At 46.6% G+C, this 25,726-nt stretch overlaps 1 protein-coding gene and 1 pseudogene across 1 annotated transcript in view; both read right to left on the minus strand.

The window, feature by feature from the left end:
- Nucleotides 1-9,369: 9,369 nt before the first annotated feature.
- Nucleotides 9,370-12,401, minus strand: LOC129490692 (putative uncharacterized protein FLJ46235; annotated as a pseudogene).
- Nucleotides 12,286-25,726, minus strand: part of LOC129490693 (putative uncharacterized protein FLJ92257) — a 75,503-nt gene continuing 62,062 nt past the window's right edge. The window contains exons 15-18 of the mRNA XM_063609960.1: nucleotides 13,489-15,805; nucleotides 13,066-13,396; nucleotides 12,799-12,893; nucleotides 12,286-12,576 (exon numbers count right to left, since the gene is read on the minus strand). Coding sequence (XP_063466030.1) covers nucleotides 12,426-12,576; nucleotides 12,799-12,893; nucleotides 13,066-13,396; nucleotides 13,489-13,511 — 600 coding nt within the window. The 5' untranslated portion in view covers nucleotides 13,512-15,805 and the 3' untranslated portion in view covers nucleotides 12,286-12,425. The remainder of the gene's footprint in view (nucleotides 12,577-12,798; nucleotides 12,894-13,065; nucleotides 13,397-13,488; nucleotides 15,806-25,726) is intronic.

A 25,726-nucleotide genomic window follows, 5' to 3' on the forward strand; every position in this document is an offset into this window, starting at 1 on the left:
GTAATCCCAGCACTTTGGGAGGCCGAGACAGGTGGATCACACGAGGTTGGGAGTTCCAGACCAGCCTGACCAACATGGAGAAACCCTATCTCTACTAAAAATACAAAATTAGCCAGGTGTGGTGGTGCATGCCTGTAGTCCCAGCTATTTGGGAGGCTGAGGCAGGAGAATTGCTTGAACCCGGGAGGCAGAGGTTGGTGAACCGATATCATGCCACTGCACTCCAGCCTGGGCAACAAGAGCGAAATTCTGTCTCAAAAAAAAAAATTATTTTTACAGACACAGGGGTCTCTGTATGTTGCCCACGCTGGTCTGAAACTGCTACCCTCAAGTGATCCTCCCTCTTCAGCCTCCCAAAGTGCTGGAATTACAGGCATGAATCACCTTATTCTTTTTTAATTAGCCTTATTCTTTTTTAATTAGCTCAGTTTCAATTTCCTATTATAAAAATACCATCAAATAGAAAATGTCAATGTTAAGTAGGCTTTCTATGTAAAGGTGGCAAATCACAAAATCTCCCTTCCTTGATACTTATTCATTCTTTTTTTTTTTTTTGAGATGGAATCTCACTCTGTCACCCAGGCTGGAGTGTAGTGGCACAATCTTGGCTCACTGCAACCTCTGCCTCCCAAATTCAAGCAGTTCTCCTGCCTCAGCCTCCCAAGTAGCTGGGATTACAGGTGTGCACCACCATGCTCAGCTAACTTTTGTATTTTTAGCAGAGACAAGGTTTCGCCATGTTGGCCAGGCTGGTCTCGAACTTCTGACCTGAGGTGATTCACCTGCCTCGGCCTTCCAAAGTGCTGGGATTACAGGCATGAGTCACCGCGCCTGGCCCCTTGATACTTACTCATTTTAATGACATTTGTTGTGTGCCTACTATGTGCCAAGTACTATATTAGGTTCTGAGAATGAACAAGATGGGACTCCTGCCATAGGGAGCCTCTGTTCTGATTTGCCGTGAGTTTGGGAGGAGGACATACAGACAAGCAGTTCAATAAATAACAAGCTGATTGTTTAGTGTGATATCTGCTTTGAGAGAACCAGGCAGGACGAGGCAATGAAAAGGAGGATGATTCCCCCTCCACAGGATGAGGGAGGATTTCTCTGCAGAGGCGATGTGTGAGCTGAGGTCTGAAACATGAGAAAAATCCAGCTATGGCAGGAGGTATGGGAAGTCCATTCCAGGCAGGGGACAGCATGTGCAAAGGTCCTGAGGAGGGAAACCACTTGGCATTTACAGAAGCAGAAAAAAAGCCTAGATGCCTGATGCACAATCAGCAAGAGGAAAGGAATAGAGGGTGGCAGACAGGGTCTGATTATGCTAGGACTGGTTTGTTTTTTAAGAGACACGGTCTCACTCTGTCACCCAAGCTGGAGTGCAGTGAGGCAATCATAGCTCACTGCAGCCTCAACCTCCTGGGTTCAAGGGATCCTGTCATCTCAGCCTCCCAAGTAGCTGGGACTATAGGCATGAGCCCCACCATGCCTGGCTATGTTTTTTTTATTGTTATTAGAGATGACAGTCTTGCTATGTTGCCTAGGTGGGTCTCAAACTCCTGGACTCAAGTGATCCTCCCATCCTGCCCTAAAAAAGCACTGGAATTACAGGTGTGGGACACCACATCTGGCCAAAATTGGGGGTTTAAAAAATGCTTTACTTTTAATTTTTGTGGATACACAGTAGGTGTATATATTTATGGGGTACATGAGATGTTTTGACACAGGCATGTAATGTGTAATAATCATATCGGGGTGAATGGGATGCCCATCACCTCAAGCATTTGTCCTTTCTTTGTTTTACAAACAATCTCCAATTATGCCTTTTTTTTTTTTTTTTTGAGACAAAGTCCAGCTCTGTCACCAGGGCTGGAGTGCAGTAGCACAATCTTGGCTAACTGCAACCTCTGCCCCCTCGGTTCAAGCGATCCCCTGCCTCAGCCTCCCGAGTAGCTGGGACTACAGGCGTGCACCACCACACCCCGCTAATTTTTGTATTTTTAGTAGAGATGGGGTTTCTCCGTGTTGGTCAGGCTGGTCTTGAACTTCTGACCTCAGGTGATCAGCCCCCCCTTGGCCTCCCAAAGTGCTGGGATTACAGGCATAAGCCACCACACCTGGCCTCTTTTAGCTATTTTTAAATATACAATAAATTATTGTTTACTATAGTCATGCTGTTGTACTACCAAATACTACATCTTATTCATTCTAACTGTATTTTTGTACCCATTAATCATTCCTGTGCACTCCCTCCAGCCCACTACCCTTCCCAGCCTGTGGTAACCATCATTCTATTCTCTATTTTCATAAGTTCAATTATTTTAATTCTTAGCACCCACAAATGACTGAGAACATGCAAAATTTGTGTCTGGCTTGAGTTAACATAATGATCTCCAGTTCTACCCATGTTGTTGCAAATAACAGGATTATATTCTTTCTCATGGCTGAATAATATTCCATTGTGTATATATACCACATTTTTTCTATCCATTCACCTGTTGATGGACACTTAAATTGCTTCCAAATCTTGGCTATTGTGAATAGTGTTGCAATAAATACAGAAATGCAGGTATTTCTTCAATATACTGATTTTCTTTCTTTTGGGTATATATCCAGCAGTAAGATTATTGGATCATAAAGTAACTCTATTTTTAGTTTTTTGAGGACCCTCTGAACCATTCTCCATAGTGGTTGTACTAATTTACGTTCCCATCAACAGTGTGCCAGGGTTCCCTTTTCTCTACATCCTCAATAGCATTTGGTATTGCCTGTCTTTTGGATATAAGCCATTTTAACTGGGGTAGGATGATAGCTCACTGCAGTTTTGATTTGCGTTTCTCTGATGATTGATGATGTCGAGCACCTTTTTATATACCTGTTTGCAATTTGTATGTCTTCTTTTGAGAAATACCTATTCTGATCTTTTGCCCATTTAAAAATCAGATTATTATATTTTTTCCCATTTATTTTTTTCCACCTGAGCTCCTTATGTAGTCTAGTTATTAATCCCTTGTCAGATGGATTCAGGATTGGGTTTTGACTTTTGCACTCAATTCTGAATCATTAAATGCTGTCAAATGGAGAATTGACATAATATAATATTCATATGGGAAGATCACTTTGTGTATCAGCTATCTATTGCTGTGTAACAAACCACTCCAAGCTTAATGGTATAAAGTTACAATGATGCTTATTAGTCTTCTCACAATACTGAAGGCTGACTAGACTTACCTAGGCAGTTCTGGCTTAGGATGTCTTACGTGGTTGCCTTCAAAGAGTATGGAGTTAGAATAGTCTCAAAGGTTTCCTTGCTCAAATATCTCCTGGTTAATGTGGGCTGTTAGCTAGGGCCTCAGCTGGGGCTATCTGGTGGAACACCCACACATCACCTCCATACATGGCCTGAACTTTCTCACAAAATGGTGAATGGGTTCTAAGTGCAACCATCCCAGGAAGGAGAGCCAAGTGGAAACATCTTTTATGACCTAACTTTGGCAGACCATGAGCAACACTTCCATTGCATTCTACTTACAGAAGCAGGGTACTAAGTTCATATTCAAGGGAAGATAAACTAGATTTTTTTTTTTTTGAGACAGAGTCCCGCTGCTGTCACCCAGGCTGGAGTGCAGTGGCGCGATCTCGGCTCACTGCAAGCTCCGCCTCCTGGGTTCACGCCATTCTCCTGCCTCAGCCTCCCGAGTAGCTGGCACTACAGGTGCCCACCACCGCGCCCAGCTAATTTTTTTTTTGTATTTTTAGTAGAGACGGGGTTTCACCGTGGTCTCGATCTCCTGACCTCGTGATCCACCCACCTCGGCCTCACAGAGTGCTGGGATTACAGGCGTGAGCCACTGCGCCCGGCCTAGATTTTTTTTTTTTTTTTGAGACAGAGTCTTGCTCTGTCACCCAGGCTGGAGTGCAGTGGCCCAATCTCAGCTCACTGCAACCTCCACCACTCGGGTTCAAGTGATTCTGCTGCCTCAGCCTCCTGAGTAGCTGGGACTACAGGCACAAGCCACCACGGCCAGCTAATTTTTATATGTTTAGTAGAGATGGGGTTTCACCATGTTAGCCAGGATGGTCTCAATCTCCTGACTTCATGATCCACCCATCTCGGCCTCTCAAAGTGCTGGGATTACAGGCATAAGCCACTGCACCCGGCCTGAAACCAGATTCTATCTCTTGATGACAAGTGTAAAAAAATTTGTAGACAATTATTCTTAACAGTGAAGAGATGGAATCAACCTATGTTTCTTTCCATCAATGGAAAAAAGAATAGAGGAAATGTGGCGGCTGCGTGCAGTGGCTCATGCCTATAATCTGTAATCCCAGCACCTTGGTAGGCTGAGGCAGGCGAATCACCTGAAGTCAGGAGTTTGAGACCAGCCTGGCAAACATGGTGAAACCCCGTCTCTACTAAAAATACAAAAATTTGCCAGGCATGGTGGTATGCACCTGTAATCCCAGTTACTTCAGGGGGCTGAGGCAGGAGAATCACTTGAACTTGGGAGGCAGAGGTTGCAGTGAGCTGAGATTACACCACTGCACTCCAGCCTGGGTGACAGAGTGAGACTCTGTCTCAAAAAAAAAAAAAAGTTCAACACATAGAAATGCTTGATCTAATCAAAGTGAATCAGAGGATAAAAGAACTACAATAAAACAACTGAAAAAATAATTACAGAAATTAGAGACAGTAGTCTAACACTGGGTTGTCAATTGGTGACCCTGAGTTAGACAACCTAAAAAAATAAAACAGGGCTGGGCATGGTGGCTGATGCCTATAATCCCAGTGCTTTAGGAAGCTGAGGTGTGAGGGTAGATTGAGGCCAGGAGTTTGAGACAAGCCTGGGCAACACAGTAAGACCCGATCTCTACAAATGTAACAAAAGTTAGCCAGGTGTGGTGGTGCATGCCTGTAATCCCAGCTATTCAGGAGGCTGAGGCAGGAAGATCCTTTGAATCCAGGAGTTTGAGGCTGCAGTGAGGTATGATGACACCACTGCATTCTAGAGTCTGGGTGATAGAGCAAGGCCCTGTCTTGAAAGAAAGAAGAAATGTAGGAATGGAGGAAGGAGGAAGGGAGGGTGGGGACAGTGAGGGAGGAAAGGAAGGAAAGAAGGAAGGAAGGAGAGGGAGGGAGGGAGGGAGGGAAAGGAGAGAGAGAGAGAGAGAAAGAAAGAAAGAAAGAAAGAAAGAAAGAAAGAAAGAGAGAAAGAGAGAAAGAAAGAAGGAATGAAAGAAAGAAAGAAGAAAGAAAAGAAAGAGAAAGAAAGATTGCATGCAGAGATACAGAAGTACATAGTCAGTAGTCAAAGGGCACACTGTATACCTGGAAAAACTAATATTGAATGACTGGCCTCGAGCCAACCCTGGCTAAGCTATCAAACTTCAATGATAAAGAAAGTACTCCACTGGCCTTTGGGCAGGAAAACATAAGTACATGTGAGAAAAACCTCCAGCCAGCCTCAGACCTTCCCTTAGCCCCAGCCAGAGTCAGACGAGAATAGAGTCAGAACTTACGGGAAGACCTGAAGAAAAGGAAAATGAATCAAGAATATTCTCCCAGGCCAGGTGCAGTGGCTCATGCCTGTAATCCCAGAACTTTGGGAGGCCGAGGTAGGAGGATCACCTGAGGTCAGGAGTTCGAGACCAGACTGGCTAAGATGGTGAAAGCCTATCTCTACTAAAAATACAAAAATTAGCCAGGCGTGATAGCGTGTGCCTGTAATCTTAGCTACTCAGGAGGCTGAGGCAGCAGAATCACTTGAACCTGGGAGACGGAGGTTGCAGTGAGCTGAGATCACACCACTGCACTCCAGCCTGGGCAACAGGGCAAGACTCTGTCAAAAAAAAAAAAAAAAAAAAAAGTCATCCAAGGATAAACACATTAAACAGAAACCCTCAAACATGCACCAATTCCAAAAATACAGCAGCTGTGGGTGAAAACAGAAACTGCAGATTAGAAAGAATCATAATACTTTTATTATTTTTAAAATAATTTTAATGAATGTTGAATAAAAAGGTATCACTTTCACATAGGCATTTATCTGAAGTTCAGAAATTCTCCCACCTTACTTTAGTTTCTTCAGCTTCTATTGTAGCAAGCAAAATAAAAGTTATATATATATTTAAACTAAAACAATATAAAATACGTAAAGTTATTTTTTTTTTTTTGAGAAGGAGTCTCACTCTGTCACCAGGCTGGAGTTTTTGTATTTTTGTATTTTTAGTAGAGACAGGGTTTCACCATGTTGGCCAAAATTGTCTCAATCTCTGGACCTTGTGATTCACCTGCCTCAGCCTCCCAAAGTGCTGAGGATTACAGGTGTGAGCCACCGCACTCGTCAAAGTTATTTTCAGTCCATTAATCTATCTACTTATCTAGCTACCTATTTGCACAAAAAGAGGTACAAATTAATATCTTTTTTTTTTTTTGAGACAGAGTCTCTCTTTGTTGCCTAGGCTAGAGTGGAATGGTGTGATCTTGGGTAACTGCAACCTCTGCCTCCCAGGCTGAAGCGATTCTCTTGCCTCAGCCTCTCAAGTAGTTAAGATTACAGGCATCATCATGTTCAGCTAATTTTTGTATTTTTAGTAGAGATGAGGTTTCACCATGTTGGCCAGGCTGGTCTTGAACTCCTGAATTCAAGTGATCTGCCTGCCTCAGCCTCCCAAAGTGCTAGGATTACAGGCATGAGCTATCATGCCTGGCCATATCACCTAATGTTAAGAGTTATTTCTTGGTGGTTGAAAATTTCATGATTTGCTACTTGCTTCTTCGTACGTTTCTTTCCTCCCCTCTCCTCTCTCTCTCTCTCTCTCCCTCCCTCCCTCCCTCCTTCTGACAGGGTCTCACTCTGTTGCCCAGGCTGCAGTCTCAAACTCCTGGGTTCTAGTGATCCACCTATCTCAGCCTCCCGAGTCGCTGGGACTACAGGTGCAAATTACCATAACTGGTTTTTAACTTTTTATAGAGATGGGATCTTGCTATGTTGTTCATGCTGGTCTCATACTCCTGGCCTTGAGCAATCCTTCTACCCTGCCTTCCCAAAGTGCTGGGATTACAGGTGTGAGCTATAGCACCCGACCTGCTTTGTACTTTTCTATAGGACTTAGATTTTATATAATAATTACAAATAATTTTTACAAAAGCAGTATTCATTCTAAACTTTTTAAAATTAAGCAGTGATTAAGAATGAGCTACAGAAAGTAGTATTAGTTCAGCACCTATTATATACTAGATATTTTGCATATAGCGGATCACCTAATCCACATATCAAGGCAGGAATTATCATCTTTATTTTCCAAGAGAGAAAACTGAGGCTTAGAAGCATTTGTTAATTCTAGAGGTACACTGCCGCTGCCAAAACAAGTGCCCCCTCCCAGCAGCCTGCCCACTGCTGGTTTTATCAAATTCAACCCCCACTTCCACCCCCACATCTGTGTGCAAGAATGTTCACACACACACACACACACACACACACACACACACACACACATTTCTGCAATATTCCATCTGACTAGGTCAGGAACTTGTCATGATGAACCAAATGCAATACCTATTTCCTGACCAAAGCTGTTATTCAATATCTCTATCATTTGAGAAATAGTTTGATTTCATGCTGACAACGGTCACACTGAGGTCTTAAGAGAAGTAATAATTACAAAGCATCCTAATCTAAGTGAAAGGGTGTGATGTTCAGATATATCCAGCCCTTTGAGATGCTCTGCTGGAAGGTGGTTGAGGTGCAAAGTACTATTGACTCATGGTCATCTTGGTCCATGGTCATTAATAATGATACTTTGTACTTCTTTTGCGTTTGTGCTAAGGGTGGTTTCAAAACCTGGAAGAAGCTTATCAATTTCTAGGTATTCAAATATCTCTTTCACAATATATAGATGTGTGTGTGTGTATGTGTATGCTATGAAAATATACACATATATTCACATATGAATATATATACACACACATACATATATATTTACAGTATACTAATCAAAAAGTAAATTCTTTTTTTTTTTTTTTTGAGATGGAGTCTCACTCTGTCGCCCAGGCTGGAGTCCAGTGGCTCGATCTCAGCTCAATTCCATCTCTGCCCCCGCTGGGTTCAAGCGATTCTCCTGCCTCAGCCTCCTGAGTAGCTGGGATTACAGGTGCCTAATTTTTCTATTTTTAGTAGAGATGGGGTTTCACCATCTTGGCCAGGCTGGTCTTGAACTGCTGACCTCGTAATAGACCCACGTCATCCTCCCAAAGTGCTGGGATTACAGGCATGAGCCACCGTGCCTGGCATAAAGTGAATTCTTAATGATCCTTGAAAAGAAAATGGCAGGCCAGGTGTGGCTCCCACCTGTAATCCCAGCACTCTGGGAGGCTGAGGTGGAAGGATCGCTTGAGCCCAGGAGTTTGAAACCAGCCTGGGAAACATGGTGAGACCCCTCTCTACAACAAATATAAAAATTACCTGGGCATGGTGGCTCATACCTGCGGTCCCAGCTACTCAGGAGGCTGATGTGAGAGGATTACTTAAGCCAAGAAAGTAGAGGTTGTGGTGAGCCGAGATCACACCACTGCACTCCATCCTAAGTGACAAAGCAGTACCTTGCCTCAAAAAAAAAAAAAAAAGAAGAAAAAAATTGGTATCCAAGAAAAATTTAAAATCTCTCTCTCTATATAAATGTATATAGTCATAGTATATTAATCAGAAAGTAAATTCTTAATAGTTCATGACAAGCAAATGGCAGGCGAGGCATGGTGGCTCATGTTTATAATCTCAGCACTTTGGGAGGCTCAGGCAAAAGGATTGCTTGTGTCTAAAAGTTTGGGACCAGCCTGGGCAACCTAGTGAGAACCAACCTCTCAGAAAAAATCAGAAATTACCCAGGTATGCTGGCATGTGCCTGTAGTCTCGGCTACTCAAGATGCTGAGTTGGGAGGATCACTTGAGGCCAAGAGGACAAGTCTGCAGTGAGCCATAATCACACGACTACACTCCAGCCTGGGTGACAGAGCAAGACCCTGTCTAAGAAAAAAGAAAACTATAAAAAATATGAAAAAGAAGACATGAAGTGAGAAGCTACCATGTCCAGGGCAAAGACAAAGGGCCCAAGCAGAAGCCCATTCCCCTCCTCACCCCCAGTAGACAAGAAAAACCATGAGACACTAAATAAAACAGAAATCACTGTGAAACCACACAAGCAGAATTTACTATTGATTTGTCAGAAATCCACTCTCAAGGTTAAGAGAGAGTTTTTGCTAAGGCATTCTGCTGTAAAGTGAACAAATGAGAGTCCAGGGAAACTTTAGGCTCCTTGATGCTGTTGACCATCAAAGACTTAAAGCTGGATCTGGAAGAGGCAACTGTGAGGCAAGAGCAAAACCAGAAGAGGCCACCATGAGGCAGAAGATGGGCCTTGAGTGGCCACTGTGAGGCAGAAGATGGGCAGACGAGGCCATTGTGAGGCAGGAGATGGTATAAGAGAGACCACCATGAGATAGGAGCTGGGTCTTGGGAGGCAGATCTGAGGCAGGAGATGGGCCTAGTGAGGCCACTGTGAGAAAGGAGCTGGGCCTAGAGAGGCCAGTGCGAGGCAGAAGCTGGGCCGGTTGAGGCTGCCGGAAGTCAGATAGGAATATGGCCGGGGAAGGCCACCATGAGGCAAGAGCTGGGCCTGGAAAGCCCGCTGTGAGGCAGGAGAAAAGCCTGGAGAGGCCATTGTCAGGCAGGAGCTGGGCCTGTTTAGGCTGCCACGAGGCTGACAATAGGCCTGGAGAGCTTGATCTGAGAAAGTTTTGTGCCTACAAAGTCCACCAGGAGCTGGGCAGAAGCTGAGTCCAAGGAGGTTGTTGTGAGGCAGGAGTTGGGCCTGTAGACACAGCTGGGAGGAAGAGCTTGGCCTGGAGAGGATGCCAGGAGGCAGCAACCGGGCCTAAAAAGGCCGACTTGAGGAAGTTCTGGGCCTGGAGAGGCCATCAAAAGGGAAAAACTGGGCCTGGAAAGGCTGTTGTAAGGAATGAGCTGGGCCTAAAGAGGGCATTGAAAGGCAGGAGCTGGGCTTGTCGAAGCTGCCAAAAGGCAGGAGTTTGAGACTGGGGAGGCTACAGTGAGGTAAGCGCTGGGTGTGGAGAGTCCGCTGTGAGGCAGCGGCTGGGCCTGTACAGGCCTTCAGAAGGCAGGAGCTGGGCCTGGAGAGGCCGACTTGAGTTCAAGTTCTGGGCCTGAAGAGGCCACCAAGTCAAACGCAGGGGCTGGGAAGGCCGCCAAGAGGCATGAGCCGGGCCTGGACAGGCTGACGGGAGGAAGTTTTGCACCTGGAGAGGCCACCAAAAGGCAGGAACTGGGCCTGGAAAAACCGACTGGAGGATGATTTGGGTCTTCAGAGGCCACCAGGAGGCAGGAGCTGGGAAAGAAGAGGCCAATTTGAGGATGATTTGGGCCTGTAGAGGTTTCTGGATGGAAGAGCTAGGCCTGGAGAGGCTGACTGGGGGAAGTTCTGGGCCTGGAGTGGATGCCAAAAAGCAAAAGCTAGGCCTGGAAAGGCCACGGTGAGGCATGAGTGTGGCCTACAAAGGCCATTGGGAGGCAGCAGCTAGGCCTGTAGAGGCTGCCGAAAGGCAAGAACCTGGCCAGAGGAGGCCACAGTGAGGCAAAAGGTGGGCCTGGAAGGTGCACTGTGAGGTAGAGGCCAACAACAGGCAAAAGCTGGGCCTGGAGAGATAACGAGAGGAATGAACTGGGCCTAAACACGCCAATATGAGAAAGAACCTCGGCCTAGAGAGGCCAGTGTGAGGCAGGAGCTGGGCCTGGACAGGTTGCCAGAGGCATCAACTGGGCCTAAACAAGCCACTGTGAGGGAGGAGCTAGGCCTGTTGAGGCTGCCAGGAGGCAGGCGGGAACTTGGCCTATGGAAGCCACTGTGAGGCAAGAGTTGGGCCTGGAGAGGGAGCTAAGAGGCAAGAGTGGGGCCTGCAGAGGCTGTTCTCAAGCCAGAGCTGGGTCTGTACAGGCCACCGTGAGGCAGGGCCTAAAGAGCTTGACTTGAGGAAGTTTTGGGCCTACAAAGGCCGGCAGTAGTTGGGCAGGAGCTGAGCCATAAAAGGTTGTTGTGAGGCAGGAGTTGGGCTTGTAGATACAGCCAGGAGGAAGAGCTAGGCCTGGAGATGATGCCGGGAGGCAGCAACTGGGCCTGGAGAGGCCGACTTGAGGAAGTTTTGGGCCTGGAGATGTCCCGGGACAGGAGCTGGGCCTGGAGAGGCCACTGTGCGGCATGAGCTGGGCGTAGAGAGGCCAGTGTGTGACAGGACCTGGGCCTGTCCAGGCTGCCAGGAAATAGGTGGAAACCTGGCCAGGGAAGGTTGCTATGAGACAAAAGTTGGGCCTGGAAAAACCATCGTGAGGTATGAGCTTGGCCTAAAGAGCCATTGGGTGGTAGGAGCTGGGTGTGTAGAGGCTGCTGAAAGGCAGGCACTTGGCTTGTGGGGGGCCACGGTGAGGCAGATGCTGGGCCTGGAGAATCTGCTGTGAGGCAGATGTTGGGCCCATAGAGGCTGACATGAGGCAGGAGCTGGGCCTGGAGAGGCTGCCAGGACACAGAAGCTGGGCCTGAAGAGGCTGCCAAGAGGCATGAGCTGGGCCTAAAGAGGCCAGTGTGGGCCTAAAGAGTGGCCAGCTGGGCCTGGAGAGGCCAACTTGAGGAAGATTTTGGCCTAGAGAGCCTGTCAGGGGCAGGAACTGGGCCTGGAGAGGCCACCGTGAGGCATGAACTGGGCCTATTGATGCCAGTGTGAGGCAGGAGCTGGGCCTGTCAAGGCTGCTGGGAGGTAGGCAGGAATTTGGCCAGGGATGACCTCCGTGAAGCAAGAGCTGGGCCTGGAGAGGCCACTGTCATGCAGGAGCTGGGCCTATCCAGGCCACCAGGAGGCAGAAGGTTGTGCTGGTGAGCTTGACGTGAGGAAGTTTTGGGCCTACAATGGCCTCCAGGAGCTGGGCAGGAGCTGAGCCGAAAGAGATTGTTGTGAGGCAGGAGGTGGGCCTGGAGATTCAGCTGCGAGGAAGAGCTGGGCCTGGAGAGGCTCACTTGTGGAAGTTCTGGGACTAAAGAGGTTGCCAAAAGGCAAAAGCTGGGCTGGAATGGCCCAGAGAGGCCCTAGAGAGCCTAGAGAGGCCACTGGGAGGAAGGAGCTAGGCCTGTAGAGGCTGCTGAAAGGCAGGAGCTTCGCCTGGGAGGCTGTGGTGAGGCAGATGCTGGGCCTGGAGAGTCTGCTGTGAGGCAGAGGTTGGGCCTGGAGAGGCTGATGGGAGGTAGGAGTTTGGGCTGAAATGGCGGACTTGAGAAAGTTCTCGGTCTGGAGAAGCCACCGGGATGCAGGAGCTGGGCCTGGAGAGGCCACCGAGAGGCATGAGCTGTGCCTAAAGAGGCCAGTGTTAGGCAGGAGCTGTGCCTGAAGAGGCAACTTGAGCAAGTTTTGGGCCTGGACAGCCCGTCGGGGGCAGGAGCTGGGCCTGGAGAGGCCGCCGTGAGGCAGGAGCTGGGCATAATGAGGTTAGTGTGAGGCAGGACCTGGGCCTGTCGAGGCTGCCGGGAGGCAGGTAGAAACTTGTTCAGTGAAGACCTCCGTGAGGCAAAAGCCGGGCCTGGAGAGTCAACTGGAAGGCAAGAGCTGGGCCTGGAGATGCTGTTGTCACACAGGAGCTGCACCTGTCCAGGCCATTGGGAGGCAGAAGGTGTGTCTGGAGAGCTTGACTTGAGGCAGTTTTGGGCCTACAAAGGCCACCAGGAGCTGGGCAGGAGCTGAACCAAAAGAGGTTGTTGTGAGGCAGGAGCTGGGCCTCCAGGCACAGCCAGGAGAAAGAGCTCGGCCTGTAGAGGCCACCTGGAGGCAGCAGCTGGGCCTAGAGAGTCCAATGGAAGGGAGGAGCTGGGCCTTGAGAGGCCGACTTATGGACATTTTGGGCCTGTATAGGCTGCCCAGAGGCAGGAGCTGGGACTAAAGAGACTGTTGTATGGCAGGAGCTGGGCCTGTACAGGCCACCGGGAGGCAGAAGGTGGGCCTCAAGAGGCCACTGTAAAACAGGAGCTGAGTGTTGGAAGGTGGCTGTGAGGCAAAAGATGGCCCTTGGGAGGCTGATGAGAGGCAGTAGCTGGGCCTTGTGAGGTTGACTTGAGAAAGTTCTGGGCCTGGAGAGAAGGCTGGGAGGCAGGAGCTGGGCCTAAAGAGGCCATTGTAACGATGGAGCTGGGCCTGTGGAGGCTGCCATGAGGCAGTAGCCTCATCTGTGGAGACTGCCATGAGGTAGGGTATGGGCCTAAATAGGCCATTGTGAGCCAAGAGCTTGGCCCGTAGAGGCCGAATGGAGAAAGTTCTGGATCTGGAGAGGCTGCCGGGAGGCAGGAGCTGAGCCAAAAGATTCAAGCACATTACATTTATTAGGCACTTTATTTCCATTATTACATTGTAATATATAATGAAATAATTATAGAACTCACCATAATGTAGAATCAGTGGACATGTTAAGCTTATTTTCCTGCAACAAGATGGTCCCATCTGAACTTGATGGGAGAAAATGACAGATAATCAGGTATTAGATTCTCATAGGGATAGCGCAACCCAGATTGCTCGCATGCACAGTTTCCATAGGATGCATGCGCCTATGAGAATCTAATGCTGCTGCTGATCTGAGAGAAGGCGGAGCTCAGGCGGGAATGTGAGCAATGGGGAGTGGCTGTAAATACAGATGCAGCTTCCCTCACTCGACACCACTCACGTCCTGCTGTGTGGCTCCTTACAGCTACATGGCTCAGGGGTTGGGGACCCCTGCTGAAGTACATCCAAAAGGACTGTTCCCACACCAGTCTTCATAGCGGTCAAGCGCAGCAACCACGTAGCTCCCAAGGCATGTGCCACAGCTGGCATTTCATCACAATCAACAGTAAGTGGTAGCTTGAGTCATTGTGAGGTCACTTCCTGGAAATCACCAGCATCCCATTTCCCATTGGCAAGGAGCTCAGCACGGCCCCTTGGATAACCAAACCTATGCCCAAATCCCATCTGTGTGAGTCTATCTCCAGGGACCCTTCTTAGCATATTAGAGTCCAATCAGGAGACATAAACCACTCAAAAGTTTAAAGTGGTAAAATTTAATACAGAGAATTATTCATTATAACAGGGGAACAGCATAATGAGAGATTGGCTAGCACAAAGTAAAGAGAACTCTAGAGAACATAGGACTAGCCCAGGCCAGGCATGGTGGCTCATGCCTGAAATTCCAGCAATTTAAGAAGCCAACACGGGAGGACTGCTTGAGGCCAGGAGGTAGAGATCGGCCTGGACAACACAGGGAGACCCTGTCTCTATCCAAAAAAAGAAAAATATTAGCTGAGAGTGGTGGTATACACTTGTAGTCCCAGCTACTCAGAAAGCTGAAGTGAGAGGATAGTTCGAGCCTGGCGGGTCAAGGCTGCAGTGAGTCATGATTATGCCACCACAGTCAAGCCTGGGTGACACAGCAAGACCCTGTCTCAAACAAAACAACAACAACCATTTACAGACAGAAAAGAAATAGAGCTAATCAGCTAAGGAAAGATGTTGAAATGTGACCAAGTAATATGAGGTATTTTATCTATTTAAAATAATCAAACAAAAAATAACTTATTAAATTATAATACCCTGTGCTGGCAAAGGTACAGTGAAATGGACACTTTCTTATATTATGAGGGGTGTTTAAACTGTACATAAGTCTTCCAGGGTAAAGCTTGGCAAATTTTTAAAATAATAGAGACAGGGTCTCACCTTACTGCCTCCTCCAACTCTTGGCCTCAAGCAATCCTCCTGTCTTAGCCTCCAAAGGGCTGGCATTATAGCCAGGAGGCACCCAAAACCTTGTCAATTTACATCGAGGGCAATGAGAATGCCCATTCACCATGACTTACAGTAATCTTACTTCTGGAAATACCTTGGGGAGACAATTCAATCTAAACAAAAGGTCATCTGCATAAACACAGTGGAATTCTGGGAGTAATTGAAAACAGAGTGGTTAAGTGAAATAAGAAACAGTTAGAAGGAATTATATTATGGTATTTATAGGCACCTGGTAAAAGGTCAGTTAATGTTAGCTGCTACTTTTTTGTTTCTTTGAGACAGGGTCTCACTCTGTCACTCAGGCTGGAGTGCAGAGGCCTGATCATGACTCACTGCAGTCTCAACCTCCCTGGACTCAAGTGATCCTCCCACAGCAGCCTCCCAAGTAGCTGGGACTACAGGAACATGCCACCACACTAGGCTAATTCATGTACTTTTCTGTAGGGATGGTGCCTCCTTTGGTTTCTGAGGCCTGTCTCAAACTCTTGGCCTCAAGCCATCCTCGTATCTCAGCCTCCCAAAGTGTTGTGATTACTGGTGTCAGCCACCACACCTGGCCAGCTGCTACTTTTATTATTATTATTCCTCTCAATTAAAAATAATTTTCATTAAAAATTATTATCATTTTCAAGGCTATGGAACAATATGTGTCATACAGCATAATTGTAAAAACATATACAGTCATCCCTTGGTATACAGAGAGGATCAGTTCCAGCCCCCCATCTCTGCATATACCAAAATCCATACATACTCACGTTTCACAGTCAGCCCTCTGGAACCCACATACAGGAAAAGTCCAAATATTAGTTGGGCATAGTAGCAAGCACCTATAGTCTCAGCCACTTAGGAGGCTGAGGTGGGAGGATCACTTGAGCCTGGGAGGTTGAGGCTGCAGTCAGCTGTGATGGCACCACTACACTCCAGCCTGGACAATAGAGCAAGACCCTGTCTCAGAAAAAAAACAAAACAAAAAAACAAAAAACGGGTTAGAAATTGTAGTGAGGTCTGTTGGGCAAAATTCCATATAAGCAAAGTATAAATTAATGAAGCAAATGGTGATAAATTAGTATGATTGACTTTCTGGAGTTTCTGACAATAAAGGTAAGAAAAATGCAAAACACAGAGACAGAGGGTAAAAAAAGAAATTAGTGAAGCATTCTACGTGTTTAATAAAATGACACTGGCCATGTTTGTGCAGCAGCAGTATGTCATGATATGACATACCTTGGAGAGAAGTTAACAGATGAGGAAGTTGATAAAAATGATCAGAGAAGCCAAATACTGATAGCGACAGTCAAGTAAACCATGAAGAATTTCCACAACTGATGTCAGCAAAGTGGAAATATTGTACAGTGTGTGTTGAAGTTCCTGTACACTGTTTATTTGCCTTTTGTTTGTAAGAAATGTATCTACTAAAAGTTATTCTTGCTATCAAAAGAATATGTGTGAATAAGCCATTTGAACTTATTCTTCTGTTTTTCTACTTTTATCTTCCTGCCATAATCTCACAGCCTTACTTTAGAAATTTTTTATTTTTTTAGAAAATTGAACAAGTGCTCATTGTGGTGGCTGATACCTCTAGGATGGGAGGCAGGGGTGGAAGGGTCACTTGAGGCCAGGAGTTTGACACCAGCCTGGCCAACAAAGTGAGACCCCATGTCTACAAAACAATTTAAAAATTAGCCAGATGTCATCATGTATACCTACAGTCCCAGCTACTCAGGAGGCTGAGGCAGGAGGATCCTTAGCCCAGGAATTCAAGGCTGCAGTGAGCTGTGATTGCACCACTGTACTCCAGCCTGGGTGACAGGGTGAGACCCCATCGCCTAAAACAAAAAAGAAAGAAAGAAAATAGACCAAGTGCAAGTTGTATGTGGCTTACTCTGAATATTTCTAAACTAGAAGTTATCAATCTTTCAGGGTCTAGCATCCCTTTACATTTTTTAACTTTATTGAAGATCTCTAAGACTTTTTCTTTATATAAATAATTATATTAAAATTAGAAAATAAGACAAAATTTTAAAAATATTATTCATTACATATTAATAATAAAACTATCACATGTTGATATAAGTAATACAAGACAAAATTTTTAAAATATTTGGCCAGGCACGGTGGCTGATGCCTGTAATCCTAGCACTTTGGGAGGCCGAGACGGGCGGGTCACAAGCTCAAGAGATCGAGACCATCCTGGCCAATATGGTGAAACCCCGCCTCTACTAAAAATACAAATATTAGCTGGGCATGGTGGCACATGCCTGTAATCCAGCTACTCGGGAGGCTGAGGCAGGAGAATCGCTTCAACCCAGGAGGCAGAGGTTGCGGTAAGCTGAGATCGCACTGCTGCACCCCAGCCTGGTGACAGAGCGAGACTCCATCACGAAAAAAAAATTTTATTATTCATTACATATTAATAATAAAACCATTACATGTTGATATTGTACTTTTTTTTTTTTGAGACGGAGTCTCGTTCTTTCTTCCAGGCTGGAGTGAAGTGGCGTGATCTCGGCTCACCATAACCCCTGCCCCCCAGGTTCAAGCGATTCTCCTGCCTCAGCCTCCCAAGTAGCTGGGATTACAGATGCCCACCACCATGCCCGGCTAATTTTTGTATTTTTTTATTAGAGACAAGGTTTTGCCATGTTGGCCAGGCTGGTCTCGAACTCCTGACCTCAGGTGATCCACCTGCCTGGCTCTCCCAAAGTGCTGGGATTACAGGCATGAGCCACCGCGCCCAGCCCAATTAATATATTTTTTAAAACACGGATTAGTCAGGCAACAACACTGGGCAGGGGTCTCCTCATTCCCAGTGACACAAACCCCACTGCACAGCTCCGGGGTTGCAAGGGCTGCAGGGGACAAAAGGCTCTGACTTCAGATTTTATTATTTTATTTGTATTTCTATTTGTGTTGTGAGACAGGTCCTGCTCTGTCACCCAGACTGGAATGTGGCTATGCCCTTGTAGCTCACTGCAGGCTCAACCTCCTGGGCTCAAGCCATCTTCCTGCCTCAGCTCCCCAATAGCTGGTACTACAGTTGAGTGCCACCATACCTGGCTATTTTTTAAATTTTTTGTAGAGTGAGGGGTCTTGCTATGTTGCCCAAGCTGGCCTCAAACTCCTGACACCTCAAGAGATCTGCCCACCTCAGCCTCCTGAGTAGCTGTGACTACAAGTACACATCACCATGCCTAGCTACATTTATTTTATTTTATTAAATATTGAAAAATATTTTTGGCCGGGCGTGGTGGCTCATGCTTGTAATCCCAGCACTTTGGGAGGCCGAGGTCAGAGGATCACCTGAGGTCAGGAGTTCAAGACCAGCCTGACCAACATGGAGAAACCCCGTCTCTACTAAAAATACCAAATTAGCCGGGTGTGGTGGTGCACACCTGTAATCCCAGCTACTCAGGAAGGCTGAGGTGGCAGGAGAATCACTTGAACTCAGGAGAATCGCTTAAACCCAGGAGGTGGAGGTTGCGGTGTGCCGAGAATGCGCCATTGCACTCCAGTCTGGGCAACAAGAGCGAAACTCCGTCTCAAAAAGAAAAAAAAGAAAAATATTTTTGTAGAGAGGAGGTCTTGCTATGTTGCCCAGGGTGGTCTTGAATTCCTGCCCTTAAAAGATACTCCCATTTCTGCTTCCCAAACAGCTGGGACTAGAGGCATGAGCCACTGTACTGAGGCTGAAGAGATTTCTTTAATCTAGCATCCCATACTTGATAGGATTGAGAAAGGCAGTCGTGGTTTTTAAAATTACTTAATAATTCAGTAAGAATCTAATTCAACCTTGACCCCTGCCTTCTCTCACACCCCACATCTAGTCTGTCAGGAAATCCTGTTGACTGTCTTCAACATGTACTGAAGATCCCCACCCAGCAACTCCCTGGCCTCCTCCCCTACTTCTCTCCTCTGACCATCTCTCAACACCACCATGACCCTGGTCAAGACCACTATCATCTCCCGCCTGGATGTTGCCACAGCTTGGCCCCCATGCATCTACCCAAATCTTCCCACAGTCTTTCTCAACGCAGCAGCCAGAGAATGCTTTTAAATCGGCAGACAGATCATGTCGCCTCCCTGCTCAGAACCCTCCTGAATTTCCTATCTAGCCCAGCAATAACCTCCCAGGGCTTACACGGTCTGTACTGATCCCTGCCCAGCAACTCCCTGGCCTCCTGCCCTAATTCTCTCCCTCTTTCCTTCTGCTCCACTGGCCTCCTTCCAGAGCCTCAGACACACCTCAGTTTATTCCGTTGTTTCTGCCCACAATCCTCTTCCCTCAGCACCTTGGCCAGCTCCTTCCCCTCCTTCAAGTCTTGGCTTAATTTTCACTTAGGAGGCCACTCCTGACCATACTATTTAACATTGCCATCTGTCCCCATGCCCACCATGCTAATTTCTTCCTTCCTTCTTTCTTTCCTTCCCTCCCCTCCCCTCCCCTGTCCTCCATCCCTCCCCCCACCTCCCTTCCTTCCTTTATTTTTTTTTGACAAGATCTCACTCTGTCACCAAGGCTAGAGTGCAGTGGCACAATCACAGCTCACTGCAACCTCAAATTCCCAGGCTCAAGCGATCCTCCCACCTCAGCCTCCCTAGTAGCTGGGACTACAGGTGCATGCCATCATGCCTGGCTAATTTTTTTAGTATTTTATTTTATTTTGAGACGGAGTTTCACTCTTCTTGCCCAGGCTGAAGTGCAATAGAGCGATCCTGGCTCACTGCAACCTCCACCTCCAAGATTCAAGTAATTCTCCTGCCTCAACCTCCCAAGTAGCTGGGATTATAGGCATGTGCCACCATGCCCGGCTAGTTTTTGTATTTTTAGTAGAGATGAGGCTTTGCAATGTTGGCCAGGCTGGTCTTGAAAGCCTAACCTCAGGTGATCCACCCACCTTGGCCTTCCAAAGTGCTGAGATTACAGGCATAAGCCACCATGCCTGGCCAATTTTTTAATTTTTTGTAGACACAAGGTCTCACTATGTTGCATAGGCTGGTCTTGAATTCCTGGCCTCAACTGATCCTCCTGCCTAAAATTCCTATGGATTGCTGGCATAAGCCACCATGCCTGGCTTCACGTTCCTTTCTTCTTGCTGCTGCAACATAGTTTGCAATTTCCTAAATTTAGTGGCTTAAAACACTACAAATCTACCATCTTACAGTTCTGGGGGCCAGAAGCCCGAACTAGATTTATTAAGGCTAAAGTCAAGGTGTCAGCAGGGCTGCATTCCTTTTGAAGGCTCTAAAGTGTTCTCTTGGCTTTTCCAGCTTCTAGAAGCCACCCCCATTCCTTGGATCATGGCCCCTGACTCCATCTTCAAAGCCAGAAGTGAAGCATCTTCAATTCTCCCTCTCTGACCGCTGCTTCCATCACCACATCTCCTGCTCCAATTCTGACTCTCCTACCCTCTTTCTTTTATAAAGACTCTTGTGATTGCTGGGCATGGTGGCTGCCACACATAATCCCAACAATTTGGGAGGCCAAGGCAAAAGGAACATCTGAGGCCCAAAGTTTGAAACTAGCCTGAACAACATACTGAGACTCCACCTCTAGAAAAAAATGAAAATAAATGTTAGCTGGATGTGGTGTGTGCCTGTACTCCCAGCTACTTGAGAGGCTGAGGTGAGATGATTGCTTTAGCCCAGGAGTTTGAGATCAGCCTGGGCAACATAACTAAATTTCATCTCTACAAAGATGAGCTGGGCATGGGTGACATGCATGTGTAGTCCCAGCTACTTGGGATGCTGAGGTAGGAGGATCGCTTGAGCTCAGGAGGTCAAAGCTATAGTGAGCTATGATCACATCACTGCACTCCAGCCTGGATGACACAGAGAGACTCCGCCTCAAAAAAAGAAAACAAAAGAAGCATATATCTGGTCTCTGTCCCTGGTTCCTGGCACAGAGCTTCTAAAGCTCTTATAAAGACCTCAGTCTTAGAGGTGATAGGAGCATCTTTTGTTTTAATATTTGGTCTTTGTCCCAGGTTTCTAACACAAGAGCCTTTAAGAACTTTGGGATCTCCAGCATGACAAGAATGCATTTGGTGATGTTGTTGAGATGACTGGGTGACTGCAAGCTCCTAGATTTTTTCAGGAGGAGGACTGATTGCCAGAAAAAGCAACCACATGATTAGAGGCTTGGAACTTTCAGCCTCATGCACTGAACTCCAGGAGGATGAGGGGCTGGAGATTGACTTAATCACCAACTGCCAAAGATTTTATCAATCGTGCTTGCATAATAAAGCCTCCATAAACACCCTGAACAACAGGGTTTGCAGAGCTCCTGGGGTTGCTGAACACAGGAGATTCTGGGAGGATAGCATGTTCAACAGAGGGCATGGGAGCTCTGTGCCCCTTCAAACTTACCTTGCCCTGGGATCTTTCTTTCCTTTTTTTTGAGATACGGTCTGGCTCTTTCATCCAGGCTAGAGTACAGTGGCACAATCTCAGCTCACTACAACCTAAGCCTCCCCAGTCCCCAGCTCAAGGCATCCTCTCACCTCAGCTTCCCTAGTAGCTAGAACTATAGGTACACAACACCACACCCGGCTATTTTTTTTTTTTCTTTTTTTTTTTTTTTTTGTAGAGACAGGTTTTCACCATGTTGTCCAGGCTGGTCTCAAACTTCTGAGTTTAAGCAATCCTCCCACCTCGGCCTCCCAAAGTGCTGGGATTACAGGCGTGAGTCACCACATCCAGCACGTACATCTCTTTCATTGGCTGTTTCTGAGATGTATCCTTTACAATGAACCAGTAAAGGAAATGAACTGGCCAGATGTGGTGGCTCACATCTGTAATCCCAGCACTTTAAGAGGCTGAGGTGGGAGGATTGCTTGAGACCAGGAATTTGTGGCCAGACTGGGCAACACAACAAGACCCCATCTCTACAAAAAATAAAAGAAATTGGCCAGATGTAGTGGTGCAGGTGTGTAGTCTCAGCTACTAGGGAGGCTGAGGTGGGAGGACTACTTGAACCCAGGCAGTCCAGGCTGCAATGAGCTATGACTGCACCACTGCACACCAGCCTGGACAACAAAATGAGACCCCGTCTCTCAGAAAAAAATAAAATAAACTGTTTTTCTGAGTTCTGTAAATTGTTCTAGCAAATTATTAAACCCAAGAAGAGGGCCATGGGAACACCTGATTTGTAACAGGTTGGTCAAAAGTACGGGTGACAACCTAAGACTTGCCATTGGCATCTGAAATGAGGGTGGTCTCGTGGGACTGAGCCCCTAACTTGTGGGGTCTGTGCCAACTCCAGGTAGTGTCAGAATAAAATTGTGGGATACCCAGTTAATACCCAGAGCATTGGAGAACTTGGTGTAGAAATTCCACACACACATTCAGTCAGAAGTGTGTGAGTAGAGACAAACACGGGCTTTTCTTTCACCTGTTTACCTGCTTAACTGCATAGGAGAGGCAACACATGGTGCTCATGAACAAAGCAAACATTAAAGTCAGACCAGACCCGACATTTGACTCACTCTTAATATCCAGGTGAGCTTGGGCAAATCACTCATCATTCCTAAGTCCTCATCACTTCATTCACAAAATGGGAATAACTGTGGCACCTACCTGTGATTTTGTGAGAACTAATGAAATACTATGATTGGTGTTATTGTGATCATTACACCTATTCCAAACTATTTGACAAGGACAGGGATGCATGATAACATCAACAGATTAGAAACTGTAATGAGGTCTCTCAGGTAAAATTCCATACAAGTAAATTCTGTCTCTCCAATGCATTCCTGCCACTCTTACTTCACCATTCCCTGAACAAAATGTGCCATCTTCATTGTCCAGGTCTTTACAGTGCTGGTTTCCCTGCCTGGGCAGCTCACTCCTTCCCCCCTCCCAGCCCATTCACCATCCCTCCACCTCCCCCTTCCCTCCCCACTCTTACGCAACTCTTCCTCATCTTTCAGGACCCAGCTTCAATGTTACCTCAACTGGAAGCTTCTCTCACCCTTCAGAAGAGCTTCCCATTGCACTTGATGCATGCACTATTATTTGATCATTTTTGAGTTATAGTCCAAGTCTTTTTGTATCTGAATAAGATGTTGCCCAGTCAGTCTCTCTTCCTGGATTCTGAAGTCTTTCATGGTAGATTCAGCTGGAAGTGACAAAAAGACATTCTTTTGAAAAAGAGGGATGACACAGACAGACATAAGTTCTTAAACGGTTTAAACGGTATGTGAAAATTTAACAAAATTCAAAGGCTTGTGGGGAACACTTAGGAGGAAAAGTTACTGGTAATGTTATAAAGGGTTAATTTATATTTTATTGTACTTTATTTTATTTTTTTTTTGAGACAGAGTGTCATTCTGTTACCTAGGCTGGAGTGCAGTGGTGCAATCAGGGCTCACTGCAGCCTCAACCACCTGGGCTCAGGTAATCTCACTTAATCTTTATTTGGTTTAAGAAACTCAGTCTTGGTTGAGCATAGTGGCTTATGCCTACCATCTCAGCACTTTGGGAGGCTGAGAGGGATATATTACTTGAGGCAAGCAGTTTGAGATCAGCCTGGGCAACATATTAAGACCCTGTCTCTACCAAAAAAACAGAGTGAATTTGTGGAAGACAATTTTTCCACAGACTGAGGGTGAAGAAAATGATTTCGGGATGATTCAAGTGCATTACATATATTGTGCACTTTATTTTTATTATTCTTACATTGTAATATATAATGAAATAATTATACAACTCACTATAATGTAGAATCAGTGGGATCTCTGAACTTGTTTTCCTGCATCAAGACTGTTCATCTAGGGTGACAGGAGACAGTGACAGATCATCAGCCATTAGAGTCTCACAAGGAGCATGCAACCTAGATCCCTCGCATGCACAGTTCACAACAGGGTTCGTGCTTCTATGAGAATCTAATGCTGCTGCTGATCTGACAGGACATGGCGCTCGGGTGGTCATGGGAGTGATGGGAGGGGCTATAAATACAGATGAAGTTTCCCCTCACTCGCCCGCTGCTCACCTCCGGCTCTGTGGCCCTGTGGTTGGAGACCCCTGGTTGAGTGCATTCAAAAGGATCCATCCCATACCATTCTTCAGAGTCATCTTTACTGCTGCCATGGTCAAGTGTAGCACCCCTAAGCTCACAAGGCATATGCTTCAGCTGGCATTTCATCACAATCAACAATAAGTGGTAGCTTCAGTCATTGTGAGGTCAGTTCCTGGAAATCACCAGCATCCCATGTCCCATTGGCAAGGAGCTCAGCTCCAGTCCTTGGATAACCAAACCTATGCCCAAATCTCATCTGTGTGGGTCTATCTCCTGGTACCCTTCCTAGCATCAATTCTGTCTTTGTAGGAGTCCAATCAGGAGATACAAACCACTCAAAAGTTTAAACTAGAATGGGCAAGGTGGCTCAAATCTGTAATCCTAGCACTTTGGGAGGCCAAGGCGGGTGGATCGCTTTGAGCTCAGGAGTTTGAGACCAGCCTGGGAAACAGGGTAAAACCCCGTCTATAAAAAACACAAAAATTAGCCAGGTGTGGTGGTACATACCTGTAATCCCAGCTACTCAGGAGTCTGAGGCAGTAGAATTGCTTGAGCCTGGCAAGTGAAGGTTGAAGTGAGCAGAGACTGTGCCACTGCACTCCAGCCTGGGTGACAGAGTGAAACCTGGTATCAAAAAATAAAAGTAAAAATATATATATATATAAATTTAATATAAAAAGTATTAAATTTTGGTCGGGTGCAGTGGCTCACACCTGTAATCCCAGGACTTTGGGAGGCTGAAGCAGGCAGATCACCTGAGGTCGGGAGTTTGAGACCAGCTTCACCAACATGGGGAAACCCCACCTCTACTAAAAACACAAAATTAGCTGGGCGTGGTGGCACATGCCTGTGATTCCAGCTACTTGGGAGGCTGAGGCAGAAGAATCGCTTGAACCTGGGAGGTGGAGGTTGCAGTGAGCTGAGATCGTGCCATTGCACTCCAGCTTGGGCAACAAGAGTGAAACTCCATCTGAAAAAAAAAGTATTAATTTTAATAGAGGATCAGCATAATGAGGGATACAATAGCACAAAGTAAAGACAACTCGAGAGAATACAGAACTAGCAGAGGCCAGGCATTGTGGCTCAAGCCTGTAATCCCAGCAATTTGGGAAGACTAGGCAGGAGGATCGCTCAAGGCCAGGAGTTGGAGACCAGCCTGCATAACATAGTGAGACCCTGTGTCTACCAAAAAAAGAAAAAAATTAGCCAGATGTAGTGGTGATGCACACCTGTAGTTCCAGCTACTTGGAGTCTGGGGTGGGAGGACCCCTTGAGCCTGGGAAGTCTAGGCTACAGTGAGCCAAGATCATGCCATTGCACTCCTGGGTGATAGTGAGACCCTGTCTTAGAAAGAAAAAGAAAAGAAAAGAAAAGGAAGTGCTAATCCCCCTGTGGGAATCTTCTCTTCTCCCGCCCTCTCTGGAACCTCACTTGTCAGTTCTTCCTCCCACTTCCCTGTATCATTACCTATGCCCCCCTTTTAGCTCCTTCTCACCATCATTTAAACTAATCGAACTTCTTAGATTTAAAAAAAACCTCTCCCTAAACTCAGTGTTTCCCCTGCTTTAGGTCTCCAGCACACCCACTGAGCCATCTGCTTTCCCTGGTGCCTTCTCCACACAGCAGCCTGGGCCACATCTCTAATCCATGAATCTCATCACATTACTCCTCCCCCATTTACATCACTTCTCCTTGCCTTGGGTATTAAGTCCAAACCCCTGCTCTGCCCTGCCTTGCAAGGCAGCCTCACTGCTTGCCCCTCTCCATTTTACCTGCTATAGAGTCCAACTGAGCCTCACCTCCCCTTGATTGCCCACTCTTTCTCCTCTGGGAGCCTCTGAAGTGGGTGA

Source organism: Symphalangus syndactylus, chromosome 9 (genome assembly GCF_028878055.3).
Source record: "Symphalangus syndactylus isolate Jambi chromosome 9, NHGRI_mSymSyn1-v2.1_pri, whole genome shotgun sequence".
Classification (NCBI taxonomy): domain Eukaryota; kingdom Metazoa; phylum Chordata; class Mammalia; order Primates; family Hylobatidae; genus Symphalangus; species Symphalangus syndactylus.